The sequence below is a fragment of the Crinia signifera genome, chromosome 4 (assembly GCF_055691185.1).
Source record: "Crinia signifera chromosome 4, ASM5569118v1, whole genome shotgun sequence".
Classification (NCBI taxonomy): Eukaryota; Metazoa; Chordata; class Amphibia; order Anura; family Myobatrachidae; genus Crinia; species Crinia signifera.
The window spans coordinates 234,642,430-234,659,590 of NC_139220.1; the positions used below are offsets into that span (position 1 = coordinate 234,642,430).

The 17,161-nt window shown below is 44.5% G+C and overlaps 1 protein-coding gene across 1 annotated transcript in view; it reads left to right on the top strand.

The window, feature by feature from the left end:
* Window positions 1-17,161, top strand: part of SH3GL3 (SH3 domain containing GRB2 like 3, endophilin A3) — a 116,968-nt gene that overhangs the window by 73,062 nt on the left and 26,745 nt on the right. The window contains exon 5 of the mRNA XM_083184012.1: window positions 6,696-6,829. Coding sequence (XP_083040138.1) covers window positions 6,696-6,829 — 134 coding nt within the window. The remainder of the gene's footprint in view (window positions 1-6,695; window positions 6,830-17,161) is intronic.

Sequence of the window (17,161 nt, forward strand, 5' to 3'; positions counted from 1 at the left end):
AAATGGTGACAGAATATCTGACATAAATGTGGGTGAAAACCTGGGATCCAGTGACCATCAAGCAGTATGGTTCAAAATAAAGACAGAGACTGACTCATCGTACACAAAAACAAAGGTGTTAGATTTTAGGAAGGCTGATTTTGTAGAGATGGGAAACTCTGTAAGGGATTCTTTGGCAGAGTGGAGGAACTTGGAAGGAGTGCAGGATAAGTGGGAAAAATTAAAAAGTGCAATTCTAAAAGCAACAGAACTTTGTGTCAAAAGAGTTAGGAAAAACACACGAAAAAGGAAGCCATTGTGGTTTGCAAAAGAAGTAGCAAGTATTGTGAAAGCAAAAAAGTTGGCCTTTAAGAAATTTAAGAAGACGCAGAAGAATGAGGACAAAGAGGTGTATCTTGTTAGACAGAAGGAGGCTAAGAAGGTAATCAGATGTGCAAAAGCACAGGCTGAAGAGAAAATGGCCCAATCAGTGGGTAAAGGGGGGAAAACTTTTTTTTAGGTATATAAGTGAAAGGAGAAAAACAAAAAGTGGAATAATAAGACTAAAGACAGAGAGTGGAAGTTTTCTTGAGGGGGACAATGTAATAGCAGATAAAATTAATAATTATTTCTGCTCAGTATTCACTGCTGAAAGAGAGGGGAAGGGGCCACAATTAAGTTGCAAGTATAGTCAGAAAACTGAGGGAGAAACAAGTACATTTACAGAGGAGAAAGTCCTCACAGAACTCTCAAAACTGAAAGTGGATAAATCAATGGGGCCAGATGGGATACATCCAAGGATACTAAAAGAGCTCAAAGGGGAGCTGGTAAAACCAATAACAGAATTATTCAACCAGTCACTAGCTACTGGAGTAATCCCAGAGGACTGGAAAACAGCGAATGTAGTCCCACTGCACAAAAGTGGAAGCAAAGAAGAGGTAAGCAACTATCGACCAGTGAGCCTTACATCAGTAGTAGGGAAATTGATGGAAACACTCTTAAAAGAAAGAATTGTAGAATATCTCAAAACCAGCAATTTACAGGATCCAAAACAGCATGGGTTTACTGGGGGAAGATCATGTCAAACAAATCTTATTGACTTTTTTGACTGGGTGACTAAAGTAATAGATCAAGGTGGGGCTGTAGATGTAGCTTATCTAGACTTTAGTAAGGCTTTTGACACTGTCCCACATCGCAGACTGTTAAATAAACTTGAAAGCTTGGGATTGGATTCTAAGATAGTTGAATGGATAGGAGCATGGTTGCAGGAAAGAAAACAGAGAGTTGTAGTAAACGGAGTACAGTCAAAGGAGGGAAAGGTTACAAGTGGAGTACCCCAGGGATCTGTACTTGGACCAGTGCTTTTTAATATCTTTATTGGTGATATTGCAAATGGAATTGAGGGTAAAATGTGCCTTTTTGCAGATGACACAAAGGTATGCAACAGGGTAGACACACCAGGAGGGGTAAAACAAATGATTGATGATCTAGGTAGATTAGAGGAATGGTCACGAGCATGGCAACTACAGTTTAATGCCAAAAAATGCAAAATCATGCACTTGGGTTGCAAAAATCCAAAGACTAAATATAGTATAAATGGCACTATATAATGGAAACTACTGAGGAAGAGAGGGATCTAGGTGTCACTATTTCAGGGGACTTAAAGGCAGGTAGGCAATGTAACAAAGCAATGAAGAAGGCAAGTCAGATGCTTGGTTGCGTAGGGAGAGGTATCAGCAGTAGAAAGAAAGAAGTAATAATGCCACTGTATAGGTCATTGGTACGACCTCATCTAGAGTATTGTGTTCAGTTCTGGAGGCCATATCTCCAGAAGGATATACATTAGAGACTGTACAAAGAAGGGCAACTAAAATGGTGCATGGCCTACATCACAAAACGTACCAGGAAAGACTAAAAGATCTTAATATGTATACTTTAGAGCAGAGAAGGGAAAGGGGGGACATGATAGAAACTTTCAAATATATCAAGGGTTTTAACAAGGTACAGGTGGGAGACATTCTTCACAGGAAGAGGAGCAGCAGAACACGAGGACATGCACTGAAACTAGAGGGAGGAAGATTCAGGGGAAATTTGAGGAAGAATTACTTCACAGAAAGAGTAGTAGATAAGTGGAATAGCCTCCCATCAGAGGTGGTAGAGGCAAATACAGTAGTACAATTTAAACATGCTTGGGATAGGCATATTGATATCCTTACAAAAAAATAAGGATCAAATATGGTTTGAGGTAACATGTTTAAAAAAGGGGCAGACTAGATGGGCCAAGTGGTTCTTATCTGCCGTCAAATTCTATGTTTCTATTAGATTTTCAAAATACCTGTCAAATGACCGGCCGTTCTGTGATTGGCTGAGAGCTCTCTCAGCCAATCACAGAACGGCCGGTCATTTGACAGGTATTTTGAAAATCTAATAGCGGCCACTGTGCGTCCCGTCCCGCAGCGGCAGCGCTGCTATTTGTGATCACAGCATGCCGGCCAGGCACTACTGCCGCCGCCCGCCCCCACTACTGCCGCCGCCCGCCCCCACTACTGCCGCTGCCCACCCCCACTACTGCCGCTGCCCGCCCCAACTACTGCTGCTGCCCGCCCCAACTACTGCTGCTGCCCGCCCCACTGCTCCTCACTGCCCTGCAGCTCCCCATTTGTTTTACATGTGATAAATCGCAAGCGATTTATCACATGTAAAAACTGGCTCATCAAGTGCCAAATTGTATGTGAGCCTCCCGGGGAGCTGCCGGACAAGTCATAAGGACAAGTCGGCCTAATGTATGAGGGCCTTTAGTTAATTGATTGAGACCCCACCCAGTCAGAGCCCCATTTCCACTAGCAATAAAACTAAGATAACAAAGAGATTACATACCATACCTCCCAACAGTCCCGATTTCAGCGGGACAGTCCCGATTATCAGGGCCTGTCCCGCTGTCCCACCCGCGGGCGGCAGTGTCCCGCGGTGAGGGGGGGGGCTGTTGGGAGTCCCCCCTGTCGGCTGCTAAGCAGCGGGGAATAAACGCTGTGCGCATGCGCACTGCGTCTATTCCCGTAGCCAGGGGGCTGGGGGCATGGCTACAGGCTCACAGAGCCTCTGGGTCATGCCCCCATAGCAGCAAAATGGGGGCGTGGCCTCGCGGGGGAGACGCGAGTATAGGCCACGCCCCGAAATTAGACCACGCCCTGAAATTTCCGGAGAGCCTGCGGCGCGCATCAGCTGGGTCCCGCCGCAGGATCATCAAAAGTTGGGAGGTATGCATACCATCCCAGCCACTAATACATTCTAACTCACTTTCAAAACTTATAAAAATATTTGCACAATTACCTAGATATAAAATATAGCAGTATGCAAACAGCTACTTCAATACTGGTGTAACACATGATATGAGTTACCTGAAATGAAATAACAGTACCTTATAAACAGATGGGGTACGGACAGCACTCACAGTACCTTATAAACACATGGGGTATGGACAGCAGTCACAGTACCTTATGAACAGATGGAGTACCAGCAGTCACAGTATCATATAAAAAGATGGGGTACGGACAGCAGCCACAGTACCGTATAAAAAGATGGAGTACGGACAGCAGTCACAGTATCGTATAAACAGATGGGGTACGGACAGCTGTCACAGTACCTTATAAACAGATGGGGTACAGACAGCACTCACAGTACCTTATAAACAGATGGTACGGAGCTACGGAGAGCACTCACAGCACGTGGGACAGATACATTTTTTTTCTTTTTTTAAACTTTTAATAATTTTATTCATTTAAAAAAAACTGTGGGGTACGGCCTGTGGTCACAGCAGTACCTTATAAACTGGTACGGAGCTGCAGACAGCAGTCACAGTACCGTATAAACGGATGGGGTACGGACAGCTTTCACAGTACCTTATAAACAGATGGGGTACCAGCAGTCACAGTAACGTATAAACAGAGGCACGGAGCTATAGACGGCAGTCACAGTATCGGCATATACTGTACTACACACAGTGGGCGTACAGTATGCAGTGCACTGCACCAACTGGGTTATGTGGAGTTATACACTTTAAAACAATACTGCTGGTGGTGCTACTAAACTAAAATAAAAGTAAAACTTGTGGCCACTGCCTAAAGTGCCTATGAAACAAAGCTGGTGCCCACTGCCTATGAAACAACAAAGCTGGTGCCTCTGCCCACTGCCTATGAAACAAAGCTGCCCACTGCCTTTGAAACAAAGCTGGTGCCTCTGCCCACTGCCAGTGCCTTTAAAACAAAGCTGGTGCCCACTGCCTATGAAACAACAAAGCTGGTGTCTCTGCCCACTGCCAGTGCCTTTAAAACAAAGCTGCCCACTGCCTATGAAACAACAAAGCTGCCCACTGCCTATGAAACAACAAAGCTGCTCACTGTAATGCTGCACAAAAGCTGCTCACTGAAATGCTGCACTAAAGCTGCCCACTATCGCTCAGAGCTGCCCAATGTAGTTTTACTTTTTTTTTTTTAAGTAAACTTGTTTGACTTTGCACTGAGCAGTGAGCACACCAGCGGAGCGTGCTGTTTCCCCGTCTCTGGATCCCAGATAATGGCGACGAACCACGGGCTCGGTGCCTTATATGGAATCCAGGTCTCGTGAGAATCCGACGGCGGCAAGGTGCCGTTCGGCCTCGCTTTGGGATCCCCAAGTTCGTAGCGGTTCGTATTCTTCAGAATCCGGACCGCACATCTCTAACAGAAACTGTACAAAAATGCAGTAACACAGTGTTATTTCCACCCATTTTCTAAATACACCCTCTTCAGCCCCCACTGCCACTGCTCTTCTCACACCATGGGGGAAATTTAATAGGATGAGAGATTCAGAAAGTGAGAGATTTGGTAAGAAATCTGCAGTTTTTTTAAAGCGGCAATCATTTACACTGCAAAACTAGTTTGAAGTGTAAATGATTGCGGCTTTAAAACTGGAGATTTCTTACCAAATCTCTCACTTTCTGAATCTCTCATCCTATTACATTTCAGCCCACTTGTCTTTACATCCTGAAATCCTGCTCCATAAAATAACAAGATCTTCATATTTAAAAGTCAGTCATACAAACAGCTTAGTACCTGAGCATGACTGTACCACACATCACAGCAGAGTATACTCACATGCAGTCCAGTGGGAACAGTAAATGATACTGGAGAAACAGGACAGTGTTAAAAAAAAGGTCACATGGTATTCCATCATCCAATCTCAGAATGGGGACAGTTACAGCAGTGTATCAAACCTCAGGGCACTACTCGCAGAGTCAATTATAGAACTAAGTTAATCCTTGAGAGCTGCATACAGTAACATGTATTTAGAATGTAATTGTTTATATGGTGTAATTAATGTGAGTGAAGTGTATATTAAAAGATAAATATTGCACATATTCCATTCATTTTGTTTTGGTGTCAATAGGTCGACAACAAATGGTCGACATTGACAAAAAGTTGACATGTAAAAAGATCAACATTAAAGGTCAGCACGAACGAGGTTGACACATGAAAAGGTTGACAGGTGTTAACATTGTGTCAATGTTGACATGGACCCGCTCATCATGATTTGGGCTTGGTGCCTCACTCCTTTACCAATGCGCTTGGCACACTTTACCATCCCCAGTCAGAGTCCACGTGAATGTTAACCCCTTGAGTGGTGGGTTTTGCTGGGGCAGGACAAACCTACCAGGGCAGGTTTGTCCTGCCCCAGCAAAATGAACCACAGAACGTACTGCCACCCCCCTGTTGCTCCCCCCTCCTGTCGCCTCAGCACGCCCCCTTGTAGCAGCTCCAGCTATCATATGCCAGAGCTCACCTGCTGCTGCCACAGCCACCCTTCACAGCAGAATGCCCAGCCGCGCCGAACATCCCCGAGCCTGCCGCCTGCTCACTGCAACTAATGGTGGTGCGGGCAGCGGCAGGGGAGCTCCGGCGTACGATCGCCGGAGGAGTGAGGGGGAGTGAGTAGGAGGGGAGGGAGGAGCAGACACTGTGGGGGGGGGGGGGGTGCCCCATAGAGGTCATGCGCCAGTGGTGCACAGCTGCAGGCACCACTGGCGCACTCCTTCATATTGAAAATATCCGGGCATACCACTGAAGTGGTTAATGTATGAATAAGTCCAAAAAAAAATGGGGATAAAAGTTAAGAACTGATGATGACCTATTATGTGTCAACCTAGGCACTGTAGATCTATCATCTAGGGTGGCCAATCCCAGGATTGGCGGGATCCCAGGGTTTAGCCCTAAAAACATTGGGATTTGAATCCCGGGAGTGGACCTTCCAATCCTGGGATTCTGAGATTAGCTGCGCATGTGCAAATCTAATGCCGGGCAGTGCCTGAGCACCCGCTCAGATGCTGCCCTGCTGTTTCCTGCCTGCTCTCTCCCGGAGGCTCCATTGCTGTCTGCCCTTCTCCCGGCCACTCACCCATGTAAGTAAATGTGCGGTGCAGCTGGTGTGGGATGATGGGGCTTGTTTTTTTTTCATTAGGGATTGAAAAAATGCCTTGGGATTGGCATCCCTAATATCAACTGTGTACCAATAGAAATAATATTTGACTTTTAAATACATTTTATGTAGGAAACTATGTAGTTTGCAAGATTTAATCATACAAAAACAGTATTGTGTTGATCTAGCAGTCATATGCATGTATGCCTCTCATTGTTAGCAATGTACTGTAAGCAGTTTTTCAGTAAGATCTCACTTGACACTAGGTAGTGCTTTGCTGGATGTTGGAGAAGGCTTGAAGCAAATGGCAGAGGTGAAGGACTCTCTTGATATTAATGTCAAGCAGAACTTTATTGATCCTCTGCAGTCCCTGCAAGACAAAGACCTGAAAGAAATTGTGGTAAGTATACATTTCTATAATAACCATCTGCTAGTATATATAAAACAGCAAGATTGTATAAGCTGTAGTGTTTTACTCCAGTAATCATTGGCTGAAGTAGCACAGCGGTTAGTTTGTTACCTCACATCATTGAGGTCATGTGTTCGTTTCCAACAGGACAGGATCTATGGGCCAGATGTACTAAGCCTTGAAAAGTGATAAAATGGAGATAGATACACCACCAACCAATCAGCCAGCCCCTAATGGCAGTTAGGAACTGTCTTTTTATCACTCTCTTACCCTATAAGGGCTTATTCGAGTTCACTCTTTCTGACAAAATCCTTCTTAGATGGACAAAACCATGTGCACTGCAGGGGGGCAGATGTAACATGTGCAGAGAGAAATAGATTTGGTGATTTTTTGGTGATTCTTTGCAGGGTAAATACTGGCTGCTTTATTTTAACACTGCAATATAGATCTCACTTTGAAGTAAAACCCCACCCAAATCTAATTAGATCTGCACAAGTTACATCTGCCCCCCTGCAGTGCACATGGTTTTGTCCATCTAAGAAGGATTTTGTCAGAAAGAGTGAACTCGAATAAGGCCCTATGTGAGGAGTTTGGATGTTTGTGTTGGTCTCCTTCTCCAGTTTCCTCCCACATTACAAACATACAATTAACCCTGTTTGTTCATGGTGTAGGTAAATATAAATTGTAAGCATGGCTAGCATGGGCACGAATATGAATGAATAAATATTTTCTGTAGCGCTATATAAATATGGTTAATAAAGAAATCCTTGTGATTATGGTATGCCTGCTAAAATGACCAGTTCTCCGGGGAAGCTATTGTTACCTCAGTACATGTGGTGCTTGTGCAGGTATTCAGAAGGCTACACTCCGTTATCCACTCATGTCAATCATTTTAAGGCTTGATTTAAAATGATTTATTTACACCAAAAATACCATTTTTAGCAGTGCAGACTGAAATCATTGCAGTTGTGCAGAAATCACCAGTGTGTACTGTAACTGATGACAAAGGCAAATAAAAAACAGCAACATGTAACAAAGATAAAATCCTTGCTGAAGCCTGTCACATAACAATGCAAAGACAGCCTTGAACTCTGGCTGTATATTAGAACATCACAGGCTGAGTTGTGGAAGATGACATCAGTCAGACTAAAGTAGGAGAATGCAGAAACAGTGCTGTGAATACCGAATATTCCCACGTTATCTTCATAGATATTATTTACTTGTGAAGGTTCAGGATGATGTACATTTCATCCTTGATTATTGTATTTTCAATAAATGTGGGGGGATGGATCTGATCCATTATTTGCAATTCAAAATAACCTTGAAGTACCAGCAGGGCCGGAGCAAGGTGTTTTTTGGCACCCTAGGCAAAACGTCTGCTTACTGCTACCACCATCAGCCACCCGACCACCAATACCGACTTTCCAGAAACTGGGGTGAAAGTGTGGAAGTGTTGTATTAGATGTTCAACACCTGCTGTTTGCATTAAGTCTATCCCAGAGTGATCCTTAATTTTGTTATAGAATCAGAGGCTACTCCTAGATTCTGGCAGCACCGGCACTTAGACCGTATGTTTCCTAATGGCAGCACAGATATATGGCTGCTTGGTCATAGCCCAAAATGTAACACACACATGGCTTAGTATATCTGTAACATGGTTTTGTCCAATGTAATTGTTTTGATTAGCTATACTTTCTAGACTAATATTCACATGGGATCTACACCATTGTTAGTAGGCCATTTTAATGTATGGCTTTCCAGCTATAATGGTAAAAATGTCCTACCCCTTCTTATGCTCGCCATACACTAGACCAACTTTCATCCAACACAGGTTCAGTAAAACGCTTGTGTCTTTGCAAAGCGGCAGCCCTGTTTTTGATGACAATGGGCCTGCTTTCAGGGATTATTCATTGCCGGCCTGAGACAGGTTTTTTGGATATAAAGATAACGGGATACTCACCCTGTGTAATGGAAGTATTGCTCTTAAATAGCTGGTATGCAGTGTGAGTGTGAGGGTGTATTCACAAGTGCACAAGTGTTAATTCATCCCAGGTCGAGTGAGAGCTGACAGGTTGGAGCCAGCTCTGTGCATGTGTCACAGGCATGTGCTGGGGCTACCTGCGTGTATGAGAACAGCTAAATTGGTTCACTATAGTGTTTGGGATGCTCCAGGGCTTAGCAGTCAGCAGGAAGAGAAACTCCATGCAATATTTTGTGCATACGGTGTTTGAATTCCTGATGGGACAGTGGAAAATCCAGGGAATTTATTTAACTTTGCTGGGCAGCAGAAGACTCAGTCCACAGTAAACTACAAGTTTCCATCAGGATGCGGGATGGTAGGCAACTATGAATAAACAATATGATATACATGTCTAGTGTCCGTGTGACTCCGAAACACTACCATATGTTGGCATAGAAACATAGAATTTGATGGCAGATTACAACCACTTGGCCCATCTAGTCTGCCCCTTTTTCAGACATATTACCAGCAAGTGAAACCACAATTACTAGCTTTGGAAGCATTTGTTTCGAGTGGGATTACTAGTCTATAGGACTCTCATGGACTCTCATGCACCCTGCTTTAACTAAGATTCCATAGCTTATGTTAACCAGTTCCCTAGATGATTAGTGACAGGTGTGTTGGTAACTGCTCACCTATAAAAGCAAAGTCTGCTGTGAGCTTTAGACCAGATAGCATGCCTGGTATCAAACATTGATGTGATAGCTACTGTATGTGTATTGTAGCCATTTTCAGCGATAGTGTCAGGACCTGCAGAAAGGTGGGGTCCCGTGAAGGGGGCTGCAGGCTTAAATACATTGATCAATTCATGAACCAAATCTCCACTATTTTTTATCAGTTAACCCCTTCCCGACATTTGACGTACATTTACGTCATGGCCGGGAGGTACTTCCCGACACATGGCATAAATGTACGTCATGACTTTAAACTGTCACTGCGTCTCGAGACGCAGTGACAGAGGGACGATGTCTGCTGTCCCTGACAGCAGACATGTCCCTGCATGCCCAGGGGGGGCTGCGATGCCGCCCCCCCCGTCGGCGATCGCTGTGATTGGCTGTTCAGTGTGAACAGCCATTCACAGCGGTTTCCTGTGTTACCAGCGAATCAGACGCTCGGTAACACAGGTGTCAATCACCGCCGGGCGTCAGGGGGCATGAGGGGGTCATCGGTGACGATGACACCTCACCCCACCCTCACCCCACCTGCCCCCAAGGCTGTGATTGGTCCGTGGGACCCACGGACCAATCACAGCCAAGGCGCGACATTTAAACTAACGGTGACCGCGCTGCAGACGCCATTCCGGTCTGGAATAGCGTGCAGAACGGTCACCGTGCCTGTCTGCCGTGATACTTACCTGATCCTTGCAAATACCTTACCTGATTACCTGATCACTGCTTGTAGCGTGCTGGACGCTTCCTGGATCTGACTTCTTGGGACTTCCTGCTGCTGCTGCTGCAGTGTGATAGAGAGATAGAGAGATAGAGAGAGAGATAGAGAGATAGAGAGATAGTGACAGAGAGAGCTATATTTTGTGTCTGCTACCCCCCCTTTTTGGGGGTGCAGGGGTTTTCTATATATAAATAACTGTCAGTGCTGCTGCTGCAGTGTCATACAGTGATAGATAGTGATAGATAGTGATAGATAGTGAGAGGTAGAGAGATAGAGAGATTTGTGTCTGCTACCCCCCCTTTTTGGGGGTGCAGGGGTTTTATTTTATATATATAACTGTCAGTGCTGCTGCTGCAGTGTCATAGAGTGATAGATAGTGATAGATAGTGAGAGATAGAGAGATAGAGAGAGATAGTGACAGAGAGTGATAGAGAGTGTATATTTTGTGTCTGCTACCCCCCCTTTTTGGGGGTGCAGGTTTTTTTTATACATATAACTGTCAGTGCTGCTGCTGCAGTGTCCTAGAGTGATAGATAGTGAGAGATAGTGAGAGATAGTGAGAGATAGTGAGAGATAGAGAGAGATAGTGACAGAGAGTGATAGAGAGTGTATATTTTGTGTCTGCTACCCCCCCCTTTTGTGCTGATCAGTATATCTGTGCTGATCAGCAACTTTTTGGGGGCGCAGGGTTTTTTTTTTTATATATACCTGTCAGTTGCTGCCAGTTGCACTGTCAGTTGCACCAAAGGTTGTGCACCTGCTGTCCCTCACTGGTAATCAGTGTCGCATCACTGATCACCTTTTTTTTTTTGTGAGTGCTGTGGGGTCTTTTTTTAATTTTTTTTTACACACACTGTGATTTTGTGGGTGTCCTGTGGCCACTGTGCGCCGATCAGTGACGTACATCACTGATCAGCTTTTTCGGCACAGGGTTGATCTATTTTTTTTTTTTTTTGATCAAATTCCTGTTGCCTTTGAGCGCTGTTCAGTGACGGACGTTACTGACCAACATCTGTGCTCAATTTTTGGCGCAGGACCTTTTTTTTTTTTTTTTTTTAACCCCTTCAATTTTTTTTTTTTAACCCCTTTAATTTTTTTTTTTTTTATTGGTATCAAATTCCTGTATAAAGTATTTTTTTTTTTCTGCACTACATACACACTACACACTACATACCCCCCGGGTTGAAATAAAGTTTGTACCCCCCCCTACACTATACACGTGTTGAAACATTTCACTACCAGTAACACAAAAATAAAAATGGCATCCCAAATGTCATCCCAAATGTCATCCCAAATGTCATCCCAGTCATCCAGAAGAATGTATTCAGCGGAGGAGGCATATGCCATGCTTGCCTCTGACTCTGACACAGCCAGTGATGCAAGCGGGGAATTTGAAGGATTCGTCTTAAGCTCCTCTTCCTCCTCTGGTGATGAGGGACCCCCTCAAAGACGCCCCCGTAGAGCAGCTGAGACCCCCCCCCCAATAATTGATCTCGTATGGACCCCACCACCAGACAATTTTGAGCCCCAGGTTCCTGAGTTTTTGGCCATGCCAGGAATCCAATTTGATTCCACAGGTCTCAGAGAAATTGACTTTTTCAAATTATTTTTCTCTGATGATTTTATAAATTTAATGGTGGACCAAACTAATTTATATGCCCAGCAGTTTATTGCTCAAAACCCCACGTCATCATTTGCTAGGTGGACCCCTGTAGATGCAGTAGAGATGATGACGTTTTGGGGTCTGGTGTTTCATATGGGCATAGTAAAAAAGCCAGAAATTAGGCAATATTGGAGTACAGATGTTCTGTACAGCACCCCATTTTACCGTATGGCCATGCCCCGGGCTCGATTTGAGACAATTCTTAAATTTATACATTACACCGATAATGCACAGTGCCCACCCAGAGATGATCCCACCTTTGACCGGCTATTCAAAGTCAGGCCGGTCATTGATCATTTCAGTGCCAAATTTGAAGAGATGTACATCCCAGATAAATTCATTTGCATAGACGAGTCCCTTATACATTTTAAAGGAAGGGTTAAATTCCGCCAGTACCTTCCCAGTAAGAGGGCAAGGTATGGCATAAAAATGTATAAGCTGTGTGAAAGCACCTCAGGGTACACTCACAGGTTTAGGGTATATGAAGGGAAGGATTCAAGAATTGAACCGCCAGAATGCCCCCCCTACCTCGTAGGTGTTAGTGGGAAAATTGTCTGGGATTTAGTGCACCCCTTCCTGGATAAAGGTTATCACCTCTATGTGGATAACTTTTACACCAGCATCCCCCTGTTTAAGGCCCTTGGTTCAAGAGGTACAGCAGCTTGCGGTACTGTGCGCAAGAACCAAAGAGGCCTCCCAAAAACGCACATTGCCCAAGTAATGAGAAGGGGTGAAAGCAGGGGAATATGCACCGAAAATATGTTGTTGGTCAAATATAAGGACAAGAGGGATGTCCTTATACTGACAACAATTCACGGAGACAGTACCACCTCCGTCCCTGTACGAGGTACCAGTACCCACACCTCCAAACCTAATTGTATCCTGGATTACAATAGGTACATGGGCGGAGTGGATCTTTCAGATCAGGTACTGAAGCCGTACAGTCCCCTGCGGAAAACAAAAATCTGGTACAAGAAGCTGGCCGTGTATATCATCCAGATGGCACTGTATAACGCTTACGTGCTATTCCGTTCTACCGGCCAGAGGGGGACATTTATGCACTTTCAAGAGGAAGTCATAAAGGGCCTAATATTTGGGAACCAGCAGGCAGAGGGCCCCAGTACTTCTAGTACTGGCCCCCGTATTGTACCAGGGCAGCATTTTCCTGATGAAATCCCCTCCACTGGAAAAAAGGGCAGGACACAAAAAAGGTGCAAAGTTTGCTATAAAAAGGGAATAAGAAAGCAAACTATTTTCCAGTGTGACACTTGCCCCGACAAACCCGGCCTATGTATAAAGGAGTGTTTTAAAATATACCACACATCTATGGATTATTAGGTTCATAATTTCACCGTGCTTCGGGGGTCTTGCTAATGCCACATAGCACCCACCATTCATTCCACCAGAATCTGAGCCGCAAAATCCAAAAATCACTCCTTCCCTTCTGAGTCCTGCCATGCACCCAACTGGTATTTTTTGGTCACATGTGAGGCATTGCCGTACTTGGGAGAAATTGGGGCACAGATTTTGGGGTGCTTTTTCTCCTTCATTCCTTGTGAAAATGAAAAATTTTGAGCCAGAACTGCATTTTTGTGTAAAAAAATGTAATTTTTCATTTTCACTGCCCACTTGTATCAAAATTGGTGAAACCCCTGGGGGTTTGAAATGTACACTATACCCCTAGATGAATTCCCTGAGGGGTGTAGTTTGCAAAATGGGGTCACTTGTGGGGGGGTTCCACTGTCTTGGTGCTTGGGGGGTCTTGCTAATGCGACATAGCACCCACCAAAATTCCACCAGAATCTGAGCTGCAAAATCCAAAAATCACTCCTTCCCTTCTGAGTCCTGCCATGCACCCAACTGGTATTTTTTGGTCACATGTGAGGCATTGCCGTACTCGGGAGAAATTGGGGCACAGATTTTGGGGTGCTTTTTCTCCTTCATTCCTTGTGAAAATGAAAACTTTTGAGCCAGAACTGCATTTTTGTGTAAAAAAATGTAATTTTTCATGTTCACTGCCCACTTGTATCAAAATTGGTGAAACCCCTGGGGGTTTGAAATGTACACTATACCCCTAGATGAATTCCCTGAGGGGTGTAGTTTGCAAAATGGGGTCACTTGTGGGGGGGTTCCACTGTCTTGGTGCTTGGGGGGTCTTGCTAATGCGACATAGCACCCACCAAAATTCCACCAGAATCTGAGCTGCAAAATCCAAAAATCACTCCTTCCCTTCTGAGTCCTGCCACTTTTTGGTCACACATGAGGCATTGCCGTACTCGGGAGAAATTGGGGCACAGATTTTGGGGTGCTTTGTCTCCTTCATTCCTTCTGAAAATGAAAAATTTTGAGCCAGAACTGCATTTTTGTGTAAAAAAATGTAATTTTTCATTTTCACTGCCCACTTGTATCAAAATTGGTGAAACCCCTGGGGGTTTGAAATGTACACTATACCCCTAGATGAATTCCCTGAGGGGTGTAGTTTGCAAAATGGGGTCACTTGTGGGGGGGTTCCACTGTCTTGGTGCTTGGGGGGTCTTGCTAATGCGACATAGCACCCACCAAAATTCCACCAGAATCTGAGCTGCAAAATCCAAAAATCACTCCTTCCCTTCTGAGTCCTGCCATGCACCCAACTGGTATTTTTTGGTCACATGTGAGGCATTGCCGTACTCGGGAGAAATTGGGGCACAGATTTTGGGGTGCTTTTTCTCCTTCATTCCTTGTGAAAATGAAAACTTTTGAGCCAGAACTGCATTTTTGTGTAAAAAAATGTAATTTTTCATGTTCACTGCCCACTTGTATCAAAATTGGTGAAACCCCTGGGGGTTTGAAATGTACACTATACCCCTAGATGAATTCCCTGAGGGGTGTAGTTTGCAAAATGGGGTCACTTGTGGGGGGGTTCCACTGTCTTGGTGCTTGGGGGGTCTTGCTAATGCGACATAGCACCCACCAAAATTCCACCAGAATCTGAGCTGCAAAATCCAAAAATCACTCCTTCCCTTCTGAGTCCTGCCATGCACCCAACTGGTATTTTTTGGTCACATGTGAGGCATTGCCGTACTCGGGAGAAATTGGGGCACAGATTTTGGGGTGCTTTTTCTCCTTCATTCCTTGTGAAAATGAAAACTTTTGAGCCAGAACTGCATTTTTGTGTAAAAAAATGTAATTTTTCATGTTCACTGCCCACTTGTATCAAAATTGGTGAAACCCCTGGGGGTTTGAAATGTACACTATACCCCTAGATGAATTCCCTGAGGGGTGTAGTTTGCAAAATGGGGTCACTTGTGGGGGGGTTCCACTGTCTTGGTGCTTGGGGGGTCTTGCTAATGCGACATAGCACCCACCAAAATTCCACCAGAATCTGAGCTGCAAAATCCAAAAATCACTCCTTCCCTTCTGAGTCCTGCCATGCACCCAAATGGTATTTTTTGGTCACATGTGAGGCATTGCCGTACTCGGGAGAAATTGGGGCACAGATTTTGGGGTGCTTTTTCTCCTTCATTCCTTGTGAAAATGAAAAATTTTGAGCCAGAACTGCATTTTTGTGTAAAAAAATGTAAATTTTTCATGTTCACTGCCCACTTGTATCAAAATTGGTGAAACCCCTGGGGGTTTGAAATGTACACTATACCCCTAGATGAATTCCCTGAGGGGTGTAGTTTGCAAAATGGGGTCACTTGTGGGGGGGTTCCACTGTCTTGGTGCTTGGGGGGTCTTGCTAATGCGACATAGCACCCACCAAAATTCCACCAGAATCTGAGCTGCAAAATCCAAAAATCACTCCTTCCCTTCTGAGTCCTGCCATGCACCCAACTGGTATTTTTTGGTCACATGTGAGGCATTGCCGTACTCGGGAGAAATTGGGGCACAGATTTTGGGGTGCTTTGTCTCCTTCATACCTTCTGAAAATGAAAAATTTTGAGCCAGAACTGCATTTTTGTGTAAAAAAATGTAATTTTTCATTTTCACTGCCCACTTGTATCAAAATTGGTGAAACCCCTGGGGGTTTGAAATGTACACTATACCCCTAGATGAATTCCCTGAGGGGTGTACTTTGCAAAATGGGGTGACTTGTGGGGGGGTTCCACTGTATTGGTGCAACATAGCACCCACCATTCATTCCACCAAAATCTGTGCTGCAAAATCCAAAAATCACTCCTTCCCTTCTGAGTCCTGCCATGCACCCAACTGGTATTTTTTGGTCACATGTGAGGCATTGCCGTACTCGGGAGAAATTGGGGCACAGATTTTGGGGTGCTTTTTCTCCTTCATACCTTCTGAAAATGAAAAATTTTGAGCCAGAACTGCATTTTTGTGTAAAAAAATGTAATTTTTCATTTTCACTGCCCACTTGTATCAAAATTGGTGAAACCCCTGGGGGTTTGAAATGTACACTATACCCCTAGATGAATTCCCTGAGGGGTGTAGTTTGCAAAATGGGGTCACTTGTGGGGGGGTCCACTGTATTGGTGCTTGGGGGGTCTTGCTAATGCGACATAGCACCCACCAAAATTCCACCAGAATCTGAGCTGCAAAATCCAAAAATCACTCCTTCCCTTCTGAGTCCTGCCATGCACCCAACTGGTATTTTTTGGTCACATGTGAGGCATTGCCGTACTCGGGAGAAATTGGGGCACAGATTTTGGGGTGCTTTGTCTCCTTCATACCTTCTGAAAATGAAAAATTTTGAGCCAGAACTGCATTTTTGTGTAAAAAAATGTAATTTTTCATTTTCACTGCCCACTTGTATCAAAATTGGTGAAACCCCTGGGGGTTTGAAATGTACACTATACCCCTAGATGAATTCCCTGAGGGGTGTACTTTGCAAAATGGGGTGACTTGTGGGGGGGTTCCACTGTATTGGTGCAACATAGCACCCACCATTCATTCCACCAAAATCTGTGCTGCAAAATCCAAAAATCACTCCTTCCCTTCTGAGTCCTGCCATGCACCCAACTGGTATTTTTTGGTCACATGTGAGGCATTGCCGTACTCGGGAGAAATTGGGGCACAGATTTTGGGGTGCTTTTTCTCCTTCATACCTTCTGAAAATGAAAAATTTTGAGCCAGAACTGCATTTTTGTGTAAAAAAATGTAATTTTTCATTTTCACTGCCCACTTGTATCAAAATTGGTGAAACCCCTGGGGGTTTGAAATGTACACTATACCCCTAGATGAATTCCCTGAGGGGTGTAGTTTGCAAAATGGGGTCACTTGTGGGGGGGTCCACTGTATTGGTGCTTGGGGG